General features: G+C 33.0%; 1 protein-coding gene across 6 annotated transcripts in view; it reads left to right on the forward strand.

The window, feature by feature from the left end:
- SYT1 (synaptotagmin 1) overlaps positions 1 to 13,496 on the forward strand; it is a 566,059-nt gene that overhangs the window by 410,841 nt on the left and 141,722 nt on the right. For 4 of the 6 annotated variants that reach the window (XM_032296338.1, XM_032296345.1, XM_032296354.1 and 1 more), the window contains 3 exons: positions 2,511 to 2,633; positions 6,284 to 6,451; positions 9,553 to 9,720. In XM_032296338.1, the coding sequence (XP_032152229.1) occupies positions 2,511 to 2,633; positions 6,284 to 6,451; positions 9,553 to 9,720 (459 nt within the window). The remainder of the gene's footprint in view (positions 1 to 2,510; positions 2,634 to 6,283; positions 6,452 to 9,552; positions 9,721 to 13,496) is intronic. The other 2 variants (XM_032296355.1, XM_032296356.1) reach the window with 1 other exon arrangement.

The following is a 13,496-nucleotide window of genomic DNA, read 5'->3' on the forward strand; positions in this document are numbered from 1 at the left end:
TAGAGATGATCCTGCCTTCTATTCAGGCAAAAATCACTTAGGGAGAAGGGGATTTAATATCTCAGCTATTTCAAATTGCACTGGGCCTGAAACATGATACATGAATTGTCAGTTCTGAAAGAGATTTTTAAAAAGGTATTTTAATCAATGAATTGTTTTATTATAATGATAGAGTGACATGCAGATTTATCAAACAGAAATATGTGTTAAATAGTTTGCTATTATTTTTAAAAAACAAAATCTTATAGGGAGGCAAATTACCTAAGCTGCAATTTCCTAAGCACAACTACGGCAGTGTTAAAGACTTATACACAGCTAAGGTTTTGAAAGGGCAAAGGGATTCCACTGCCTAAAATTCTCTAATTAAACTCAGTCTTTTTTTTTTTTTTTTGTCACTTTACTATCATACGTTCCCTTTAGTGACCAAGCCCCTTGTGCACAAGTTAAACAATTAATAGAAACTTTAAAATATTTTCATGTTGTTTCCTGCCTTTAGCTATTAGTAAGTCAACATTTTATATTCAAAGAAACAACCAAGTGTAGATTAAACTTTCCAAATGAAATGGTTTGTAGCTAACCAAATTGGAAAATGTTTCTACACAGATGTATATCATGACGGCAATTTTCAATTTTCCAAACTCACTGTAGGCTCTTAAGAAATTTCCAGCCAAAAAAGAGGAGGCATCTCTGACAAGAGCTCAATTCTATTTATATGATCTTTCCACCTGAATGAGTTCTATTAATCTGTGATACAGATTAATAGAACTCAGTTTTTTAGAATCAAATTAGAGTTAACTGGGTGACGCCAAATTAGGAAATCCTGTAAATTCAAGGACTGAGGGTGCCATTTGAAGCACCACTGAAGGTCCCTAAGTAAGTGGGTGGATTGAACAGAGAAACTCCTTCCTGAGAATGATGAATACAGCAGAGAAAAACGACTATGTAGTCTTGGATGTGAGGGTAGCAGAGTGAAGGAACTGCAGTCTGACTGATGCCTCTCTACAGCCTGGTTATGCTTCTTACATTTGAATTCTATGAGAATTCTTAGATTCAATTTGAGAGCTAACAAGAGTTAAGATTCCTTTACTTTGTCAGAGATACAAAACAGTCCACGACTGTTATGTCCACTTTGATTTCTGTGAGATTCTACAGTAATACACGTGTGTGTATACATATACAAAAACAGCAATAAAATGCTAAACCATAAAACTAGAAGATAATAATTGTTATATGGAACACAACAACAAAGCTGAAATTTTTAAAATACAAAAAGCCCTTGTAAATCGATAAGTAAAAGGTGAACAACACATAGACAAATTAGTGAAGGATATGGACAGGCAGTCCCCAGAATAAAAAATACAAATGGTTAATATAAAAGTTTTTAATCTTTTCAACCTCACAAGTGGTCAGGATAATGTGATTTTGTATTATTTTTTATTTTGAATAATGATTGTGTGTAAATTTTTAATTAATTGTTCTAATTACTTGAAGCAATAAGAATTGCACATCCCTATAAACAAAGCTTCATGTACTTATAACCTTTGTAACCTTTGATATTTTTAGAAAAATTTTTGCAAGATAGGAAAATACATCATATATTTTGATTTTTTAAAAAAAGAAGAGCATTTGAATGTAACTTATGAGATAATGAGCTTTCTAGTATTTCCATTTATAGTACACTTACATTTTAGGTTATAAATATTCAATTGGTTAGACTGAGTTTTGAGAGTTCAATACAACTGATTTTGTTCTTAAATGCAAAATGAATTTTTATACCAATTTGTTTTTGACAAAATTACAAACCTCTTTTTATCTTTTGATATCAAATAGACTCTTAAGTCAATTTAATTCAGCCCAGCTTTTGGTGGAGCTGTTATGAAAATAAAGTGGTAAACTGAAACTGGAAGTGGGGTGAACTTTCCTCTAAACATGGATTTGCTGGTGGCATGTTTTTTTCCTCTTTTTCACACCATTATAAATGTATACGTGAAACAAAGGGAATTTAAATTTTCTGAGGATCACTTACTGAACTATCTTTATCATAGGAAATAAGTCAACAAAAGGACATGCCTTTTATATTAATTATTCCACTGCATGTAGCGATGATATTTTATATGATGCTGAGCATCTCTTTAAACTACATGAATGTGAAATCTGGCCTGGTTAGTAGCATGTTTATCTTTCCTCGGAAAGCAGCGGTTTTATCAGAACCAAATACAACACCAAGTTGACACTTTCTTTGCAACAATGTTACATTTTTTGCTTGCAATATTCTGAGGGGCTTCTTCCATCGCTTCCATTTTGCTTGCTGATTGGGGAAAAAAATTCCGTGCACAAATGGAATTTAAAAAATATGTAAGCAGCAAATGTGAATGTGTGTCAGACAAACAGAATTCCAGCATCTTACTGCTTGCTTCGAACAGCTTGGAAGTATAACTACAGGCCCAGTTAAATTTGAATTTTGATGAAATTTAGTGGAATTTACATGTGATCCACTTCTCTACACATAGGCCCTCAAGGATGATGACGCTGAAACTGGGTTGACTGATGGAGAAGAAAAAGAAGAACCTAAAGAAGAGGAGAAACTGGGAAAACTTCAGTATTCACTGGATTATGATTTCCAAAATAACCAGGTCTGAAGTGGTGAAATGTCTTCTAATTCCATTATGTTTTCTGAAATTACGAAGTAGAAATTGAAGCAAGATACTTTTTTAAATGTTTTGTTTGCTGTGAGGGAAAATGCAATTATCAAAGCTATTGATGAAATAATTTCTAAGAACAGGCAGTCCCCAACTTGCTAATTTAACATCTGGTAATTAGAATTTACAGTATTCAACCGATTACATCTACTTGTGGCACTTTCAACAGGCAGACAGAATACAAATTAACTTGAAGCAGTCGGCCTGCTTCTGAGAGCTTCTTGCCACAATCTCCTTGCCTCAGCTCCCTCAGCCTGAGCTGCAGCAACCTTCCTTGGACTTAACAGATTTAGAACTAGACAGGGGCTAGGGGCCTTTGAATTGGGCCACTATTACAGCCAAAGTTTTGAAAAATCATCTAATGGTTTGATAAGGAATCAGAGATGAAAAATGGACTCTGGTTCATTAATTTTAAAAACAGGATTGCCTTATACAATGCTAGTTGAAACTCCTAGTGTTAATGAGATAGCAATTCTAAGAGTGGGAAGACCAGAGACTAGATTTCTAGTGCCTAGAAATATTGCCCAAAAAATGGCAAAAAAACTAAAGAAGGTAACAAAATAGACATTTTTGCTTCAATTTCTCAAAAAATCGTGAAATGTCACCTAGATGCATGATAATATTGGCTACCTTTTACTAAGTGTTGGCAAAAAAAAAAATAGAGATTGCTGAAAGATAACTGTTAGAAAACTCTTTGCAATTTATAAAGCATAATAATAATAAAACCTGTGAACCCCCCACCCCCTAAAAAAAGAAAACTCTTTAATTCGAAGACATTCCCAGATCCACGACATTGATGAAAATGTTCCTTACCTTCTGAATTGTTAAAGAAATGTAAAAGTTGGATAAAAATTAGGTGAATAGGCTAAGTTAGAGATCAGGTTCTTAAAAATCTGTAAGACATAGCTCTTCTCCAACTAAGAAGGTTTTAAACCTCTCCAGTTCATTTTGCTTCACTCATCTTTTTGGGCAAAGAAGAACTGATAAATGTAAAATAAATACAGTTACTAGCAATGCAGCATGTGTTATTGATTTCCAGTTTGATGAGGAATGAACAATAAATAGTAAGACACTAATGCTCATCTTTGATGACTGTCCAAAGTCAGTAATGCTGTGAGAGCTCTAAGCAGTTGCAGAAATTCTGTGCTTTATTTAGGAATTGACAGTTCAAATAATGCCTTCACTTTCAGAAATTTCCAGAGGGTTCCTTATAAAGAATATATAAATACGCTGTCATATTAAAAGTAATTTTTTGATCAACATCATTAGAGCCTGGCTAGTTATTACATAATACATTCTAGAAAACTATGTTATTGGCTTACAGGTACAGGTTTATAGTTATACCAATTCTAGTTAATTACATATGACATTTGTGGTCATGTCTATAACTTCCACCAAAATTTGAGCATCAGGATTTGGTTAGGAGCAAAACCTCTTGTTTACATATTCTAGAAAAGATCAAGGACAACTTATATTGGTCTTAATACGTAACATGTTTTCCAAAAATTTAATCTGACTTTCTATATGCATCCAATATTTTTCTCATCATGTATTGTCCATTCATATTTTCAAATGAAAAATCTACTGGTGTCTCATCCTGGTTAGTCATAATTTTGAAGCTTTTACATTAACTTTAATTATTAATACTGTATCATTTTATAAAGCAGTATTTTTAAGAAAATAAATAACACAACTTTTTTTTACTAAATATAGTGACAGTACATTTACTATTCTCTTTCCAGCAAACATCAAATCTAAAAAGATATTTTATTCTGAGAAACTGATGAATTTTAAAATTACTATTCATTGATTTTTCCCAAATGTTCTCAACTAATTTGATTTATAAAGTGATTCCTAAGAAGCAGGAAGATAAAGTCTGAAAAGCTCCATAAACTTTTGATCAAATATATATGTTTTCTTACCAAAACTAAAAAATCCTAACATATTCTCATTAAGAAGCTTTATGGTAGAGATAAATGTGATATTTATCTCTTAGGCAGAAGTCAGAATAAGGTTGGAAAAAGTAACTCCATTCTTTCTTAACAGAATATCCAAAAATCTCTAAATTATAAACCATCTAGTTTCTAAAGAGTTTAAGCCATCTCTCTGTCATTTTCCCTACTCAAAAGAAAATTGGTTATAAAAAGTGAGGATGAGGAAATAGAATATTGCTTATTTGCATTGCTACATAAAGGCAAATACCAAATACCAATTTAGCAAACAAAGAGACAGACTATTTGCTTTACTAATCATGTCTATTTAATCTGATGCCTATTTTTTAGCTATTTTAGCTTTTTAATCTGATGTCTATTTTTTAGCTTTTTTTTTTTTTGACCATCTGTCTGTGTTTTGTGTACCTATGATCTAGCACTCTTGTTGCTACTGTTGTATCATGATGCCACAAAAAAAGACATTGAAGCATTAAAATAGAAAAAACATAATAATTCAGGATATTGGTCCATGTTGAAAATCGAGCCACCTAGCCAAAATACACTTAAGAATACAGTGGGTCGCAAATGAAAATGGATATGCATTTTTTTTTTAAGGAGGTGAATTGCTTTTTTACTCTGCTAGCTGAAAAGGCATGAACTTAGATTTTCAGGCTGTGACGGAAAAACCTGTGGTGTGACTGCATTTATTGAATAGCATATATCTCTTGAATAACAATAATAGTCTACTTTGTTTCCTGTGTTTATCTAAATCAGTCTGTTGACACAAAATCTCTAATGGCAGAGTATCTCTAATAGTCTACTAACGCCTCTTTTTTTCTTTGCAAAAATATTAACAATGTCATAATATGTTAATATCCATAATGAGGCTTAAGAACGTATTGGTAAGAAAACAGACTTGAAGAAATGTAGATAACCATAGTTCTGTGGTGTTTGGGAAAAATAAGAAGCATAGTTACTCACCATTAAAAAACCTCACCTCTAATCTCCCTTCCTGTCTATGAAGCTGAAATTACATTTCTTTCACTCCACGTCCTATATTTAAACACAGAATTTCATAGATAATAATCATTCTATATAAGTTAAAATAAATGTAGCCAGCACACAAGTGAAGGTCAAATATGACAGAAACTAGAAGATCTTATTTTTTATCTCAAAACGCCACCCAATTTCTAAGAAATTTCTGTTCAGCTGGTCTGAGGCTTTGCTAAAGAATAAAATTTCCTACTTTATAATTACAAACTTGTGACTGCTTAACAATGTATTTTCACTTACAAATCATGCCCTGGAAAGAAAAACAATGCACAAGGGCTTTTAGCAACTGGAAAGTTATTTGATTACAACTCTTTTACCAAAAAAATGAATTCCATATTTAACTGCAATCAGCAACCTTTTAAAAGCCTCTTTTTTGCTTAAAACTAGGCTTCCCAAAGGCTGCCTCTGTCATAATTGGGTTTCTGAAGTCTACATAGTTCACTTCATTTGCCTTCTGTGTTCAGATTCACAAGAGAATAAGAGTTTATTAAAAATAAATAGAAGTGGGAGAAATCACAATATGCATCATTGTGAACAAATCGATCTTTTCCCAAATCTCCACTAATATTTAAGTTTGCTCCATTCTGTCATTTATTTCAGCTGCTGGTAGGGATCATTCAGGCTGCCGAACTGCCCGCCTTGGACATGGGGGGTACATCTGATCCTTATGTGAAAGTGTTTCTGCTACCTGATAAGAAGAAGAAATTTGAGACAAAAGTCCACCGAAAAACCCTTAATCCTGTCTTCAATGAGCAATTTACTTTCAAGGTATTTTTTAATATTTACTTATAACTTTTCCTTTGTTGTTTTAGTTAAAAGACTGATCTCATCCTGACACATACATAGACATGCACATGAATGCTTATTCAGAGACTCCCAATAATTTCAGTCAGAATATGCAAACTTCTTATCTTCACCACAGTCAAGATTCAATATTGCCTTTCAGTGTGTTCAGAGTAGGATTCACTTCAGTCATTTCAGAATGGAATGGACTAGAACATGACTAGGATGCCATAGTCACCTCTAAAAAGTGAGATCGCTTCCTAAAATAAAGCCAAAGGAATGAAATCATTGTTTTTCTGAATTTCAAAGTTAGTGAAAATAGGTACATCTGTTGAAATCCCAGGATTAAGTAAGCTATGTCCTGATGCTTAAATGGTACAGATAGCTATGATCTTGTTACAAAATTATATGTGTAGAAGGGCAGTTTGAGCACTTTAAAGTCATTCTTCTTAACTAATCAATAAAAAGAATACGAACATATTGTTTTATTGCATTTCTAGCCTTTTTCCTTTACTCTAGGCTCTGGCCTGATGTTCTTCAATTTGTTGAGGCACCTCGGTTGACAGACAATAACAGAGAGATTCTAGTCATATAATATCTCATCAGGAAAACATGCCCTGCAGGTCTCCAGGATCTTTGTGAATTTGTGGGTCTTGTTTTGAAATCATTCATAAAAATAATTCTTTTGTAGATATGTTTAACATGAGAAAAACTTTTTAATGCATTACTTAGAACAATATGTTTCTGAAAAATGAATGTCTGTGTTGCCAGCAGGCTAATTCAAAATCACCCTGTCCATCAGCCAGGCTTAGCATGTGCCTTGTGTTGGCAAACATTCTGGGGCAAAATAAATTGAAAATGAAGGCATGAGTCATTTTCTCAAACCTTGTTTTCAATTATGTAAAGGAGAAGTGTCTTTCTATTCACTCTAAAAATTCTGAGTTTTCAAGACAAAAGTCCCTGATGTATTGTTAGTAATCTTATTTAAAATCTGCTTTTTCTGTACCTAGACAGTGAATTTAAAGTAGCAGTAAAAACATTCTGGAAATACTCAGCTCGCAAAGAGCTTAATCACTATAGTCAACATACTACAAAACATGAAATGGAAATAAAATTTTAAAAATATTGTAATAGTAATCACAGTTGTTTTATTCATCAGCAGTTTCTGACCAAAATTTAGTAAGGAAATTCTTAAATTATATGAGCTAATGTATTGGCTCTTTGTTTTGTATTGCATTACCTGTATATTATTTCTTTAAAAGTTGCTAATAATGTTATTTCAATTTTATAGTATCAAGTATAATTATTGAAATGTTTGAATTCTCTATAAATTTTATCAAGTCCCATTTTATTTCAGAAAGGTTGATAGAACTATGTGTGCATAAATCCAAAGTATGATATATTCTGCTATATTTTAAAATACTTCGATTTTTCTAGAGAACTGGTTAGACATTGTAGATTACTCATCTTGAAATGCCAAGAGGCAATATGATATAGGAATGGAAGCATGAGAGACTTTAAAGAGGGATGGCTTTACAATGGATTTCAGTCACTTAACAGGAACTCAAGATGCCCCAAACTAAATTCATCTCCCTTTCCCCAAAACAAACTGTTATCTGAAGGAGCTATTAATCATTCAAACAATACATATTTCTTAAGTGCGTCCTCTGTGCTAGGTGTTTTACGTATATTCATTTATCCTCAAAACAGCCCCATGAAGCATCCACTACTACAGTATTATCACAATTTACTAGATGAATAAACTGATGTTTAATCACCTGCCCCAGGCCCTTTAGTTGGAAAGTCCAGAAATCTGGTACAAGGTCTGTCTGACCCCAAGCCCAGGTTTTTGACTTTTGCTCTTTTAGTACAATCATCAAAAAGTCTAGAGAGATTTTAGATAAACAATAAATTTTTCAAGGGTTTATCCCTACTGTGAAATATTTTGTTTCTTTCTTTGAGAGTCAGCTCTTTGGAAAGGTTTATTTTCCATTCCTTCTAAAATGGAAAAAGTGTGATGCTTACTTTTTAATCATAGCATTTTAATAATCAGATTCCAAATAGATGATAAATGACTGAAAAGAAAAAGCCTTTGGAAAACTAAAATTTCTTGTATGTAGATGGTCCAATATTCTTCCTTTTCTTCCCTCCTTAATATACAGAGTTAATTGAGAAATGTTTGCTGAAGCATAAGACAACCATTTACACTGATAAAATAATAGGAAGTATATGAAAATTGATCAAACCTTTAAGACAAGTCTAAACAATTTCTTAATTAGGTATTTCTACTCAGTTACTGAAGTGTAGCTTGCTTGGATTGCACTGCTTTCACTGAATATTAAAAATGTCACTAATAAACATCCCAACCCATAGCATCTGTCCCAGATATATTTGAACAGCTGGAGAATTCATCAGTTCTTGGCCTTTTGCCACCACTCATCCTAAAGCATGTCATACCCAAGAATGAACTTCAAAACCCATATTATAATGCATCTCTGATATTCAGAGCATCAATTTCCTAGTCAGTTCTTGTCAATCAGCAAATTATTTTAAGGAGTAGGTGAGGCACTTGCGAATATCATTTCAATCCTTTCAGACTCCTAGCATAGCCTTTAATAAATCATTGCTCCATTGAACTGTGGCATTTATATGCCTTGAAAGAGTTAATGGAACATTTGAAAAAAGTTATTTGCCTCTCAGTAAGTTACACCCAGACAATATAACTTATAACAACAACAACAAAATATTATATAAGAAAAACTTATTTATAGTCAAATGCAATTGTCTTGTTTATTCTTTTATTAAAGTATTTATAGCATGACTAATACCAGGATCCATTATTAATAATGCTAACAGCTTCTAGAACTTTGAAATAAAGCAATAAATCACTATAAATTCCCATTTTCTCTCAAGTAATTTTAGCCTTAGCAGTTTGTCAAAAGTCTCAATTTAAAAAATAACCAAAACCAAAATTATCTCCCTGTTCTGTTTATGCAACATAAATATTAAATTAAGCACCGTGAACAAGTAACATGTTTTAAGCATTTTTATGACTGGATATTTTATCCCCATCTCTTTTTATTAAGGTGCCATACTCGGAATTGGGTGGCAAAACCCTGGTGATGGCTGTGTATGATTTTGATCGCTTCTCCAAGCATGACATCATTGGAGAATTTAAAGTCCCCATGAACACAGTGGATTTTGGCCATGTAACTGAGGAATGGCGTGATCTGCAAAGTGCTGAGAAGGAAGAGGTAAGGCAATTGTTAGCATTTCTAACATCACAAGCTGTACTCGCCAGTTGCTGCTCATATAATAACTTATTGAGAGATACTCTTTACAAAGGGCAACGTGGGCCTCTAGCTGGTGATAGCTGGTAAAATAGGACCAAGGGCATTTTACCGCCTCATTAAAAAGGGTACAGGTCTTCTGACTGTTATTTGAAAGGAGAGTGAGAAATCTGTGTACTGGATCTATAAACAGCAACCCTGGACACACACAAACACACAGGCACACAGAAACTCTTTCTGAAAGCTTACAAAATGCCATGCACACCAACTACTCCTTTAAAAGGACAATGAAAAATCATTTTATTCCTCATATTTTTCACAATCATTTTGTGTTTTCTACATAGGTTATTACACAAAAATAAAATGGTAACTTTTCCCTTATTGTTTCTGCATATCACAGACTGTTCATTGTTTCTCCTGAAGATATGAGAGCGTAATTGGTGAAACATCAAATATAATTCACAAAGCCTGATATTAAATCCACTTTTTTAAATGACTCACATTTTTATGCTACTCCTCATATTGTTTATTCCCAGTTTTAATAGTTTAGGCTAGTATTTTTCCATGACTTAAAAAGGGAAGTTCAATATTTTTGTGCACTTAAGCTTCATAATAATCAATCATATCTGATTATGCGATGCCTACCTGGCACCAGCATTTTTCTCTGCAAACATTTCAGTAGACCAATACCAGAAAAGCAAAAAACCCTCAGCTCTCCAATCCTTAAAACAGCTTTTTTCCCAGTCACTTTATAGTTCCTGACATGTAGCTATATTTACCCAAGGGACTGCCGACAGCTCAGTCATTTAGGATCTCCAGATCCCTAGGATTCCCTGTCCTCTTGGGGTTGCCAGGAAGATCACAGAGATCACTTTCAGAGAAACTCAACCAAGCCCATCACCTGGGAATCCTCTCAGCCTAAGGTTTTCTGTGACCAATCTGAAGCTATGAACTTCATACCCCCTATAGGATGAAATGAGGTTTTAGAACAGGCTTATTAATTCCCATGCTAAAATTAAACTTTTCATTCTAAAATTGCTATTTTCTATTTGATTTTACAAAAGGAGACTAAAATACTTAAGCTCTGTTTTCTTTTTGGAAATAAGTATATATACTACTTTCTAAAAAGAACCAGAACTTAAATATTTTTGTGTGTAATATACATGTATACATTTTATGTGTGTGTGTGTGTGTATATATATATATATATATACTGTCTCAGTATGTGTGTGTATGTGTGTATATATATATACATATTCATATATATACACATACACACATATATACAATGTGTATATATATACACACGTATGTGTATGTATAAACACACACACCTATATACATATATAGGTATATAGATACACATACACATATATATGTATGTATACACACATATATGTATATATACACACACATGTATATATGTGTGTATATATATACATATATGTATATATACCTATATACACATTTAACTAAACTTTCTTAGATCTTGAAACAGATTTATTTCTACTGTGGATATTCAAGAATAACTAAGAAAAATACTGAGTTTTAAAATTACATGATTTCATGGATAGTTCTTCCCATAAGTGAACTAAAGTAATCTTATGGACATCTATAAAAAAAATTCAGTCATTCAATTACAATGCTTATAATTATTTAACAAAGTAGTGCCATGTTTTGCTGAGTTTTTTATTGAGGTGTTTGACTTTGCATAAATTCTTTGGGTGATAAAGTAGGGCCATAGCAAATGTTTATTAGCTCATCGGTTTTTATTAATTGGCTGGTATTTGGTTGGCTCGTTGGTTGAGTATAAAAACATGAACCACTGGTACTTCACAATGCCCACCTGTTCAGGGTGCATGGCTCACACTTGTTACTTTCACCTTGATAATTATCATGTGGTAATGGCATCCAAGATCACACCCAGTGGGTTTCTGAAAAATTGTGAAATATTTTTCTGAGTTAAGGAAATGTAGCCCATTGAGCAAGTTTCCTCTTTCAGAAATCTTTGAGTACAAGCAGAGTTTGAAACTTAGCACCAACTGGATAGGTTTCACTCTGGAATCTCCGGGGTTAGGTACACTCCTCATTCAGTTTTTTAATCTAGAAACTGGCCTAATGTAATTTACCCATTATCTTACTTACCCATGAAATAGAATAGAATGTGAAGTACCCAGTATAACGTCTGGCATATGGTTAACGTTCACTATGTGAGAGGTCTCTCAAGCCTTTTTCTTGGTTAATTTTGTGTGTGTGTTCTCCTTCCCCTTTTTGTGTGTCAATCTCCCCATTTTTTTGTGCCTTTTCCCTCTATTTTTATCTACTTCTCCATCCTTTTTCTCACCATTGCACTTACTGAATATCTGTAAGAGTTATTAATGGGAAATATTAATTTTACCATTATAGTTGTAAAACTCTAGAGACTTTTCTCTTTGATTTCTACGCAGGAATAGAAATTTTTGGCTTTCCATTGAATGACTATTTCTCTTTATCAAGATATATAGGTTATGAAAAACTGTATAAGACAAATGTCTAGCTTACAAAGTATCTCTGGATGACTAGACCCAGTTAGAAACTTTTTCATAATAAGGAAATAAGATTTCAATTATATTTTGTATCTGAAGAATTATATATTCTCAATATGTGCTCTAACTTTTCATGCCACTGTCCATTAATTGCAGAAAATTATAATTGCATGAATCAATTGAAATCTTAGATTGACTTTAGTTTTATGATTTTTAAATTAGAAATTGTTTTTTCACTTTACATGAGCAATTTTGTTCATGATTTCAGTTTTGCTTTCATCTAACAGTGTTAAGCATTATTTTTAATGTCATAATGAGATGAAAGATATCAAAGAAAGTGAGAAAAAGGAATTCAAGGAACAGCTTTGGAATCTAGAAACAGTACTGCTAATCACAGTAAGCTGTTCTCCCAGAGACCTGGATTTAAACAGGTTAAATCAGACCTGCTGACAGCCAACTCTGTGATGTTCATTAAATGGAGTAAGGTTTTGTTGCCAGAAAGTTGACAACTATAAGTCATAATATGATGAAGCAATTGTGTAAGTTAAATGATTATGTACTATTTTAGTGACCAAATAATGTACAAGCAATTTAGAAAGAAATGGGAAGGAACATTGATAGTGTAAGAACCACATTTGGAAGTGACTAGGCCCATGTTTAAAAAGGAAGTCGTGTGGAAGAGTTAAGCTTACCAGGAAGAGCCACAACAAAAGCACATGGTTTCCACTATTCGATCCTATCTCCAGGTGGAAACATCACTGGTGAGGTCTCCATTTGGCTTGGTAATGTCCGCAATTCACATAATCAAAGCCACCTCACGGGTTTCCGTTCACTTGCCAGGTTTTTTTAATGATACATGGTCCACCACTTTCTTCCTCCACTTCCCTACCTTCTAACAGATGAAGGTGGAATTTGACCTTGGAGACAGGTCAGCCTTTCTCTTATTTTTGTTTCTTTAAAACAGAAATATGTATCCACTGAGTTTCTAGAGATGACTATATATAAAATTGTTGTTCCTTAATTTTTTTTTCACAGTATATGGCTTCAAAATCATTCTTCGTAATCAGTATATACAATTCTTCAATTTGCAAAAGGCTGCCAATATGTATAGCCCTAAGTAGTCTATGTTGAATCTTTGAGATTTTTCTTCTTTTTAATCTTTCAAAAAATAAATATTTATGGTACACACAAGTCAAACCTGAAACAAATCTTTAG

Source organism: Sapajus apella, unplaced genomic scaffold, assembly GCF_009761245.1.
Source record: "Sapajus apella isolate SASKATOON/1434 unplaced genomic scaffold, GSC_monkey_1.0 scaffold2, whole genome shotgun sequence".
NCBI classification, from domain to species: domain Eukaryota; kingdom Metazoa; phylum Chordata; class Mammalia; order Primates; family Cebidae; genus Sapajus; species Sapajus apella.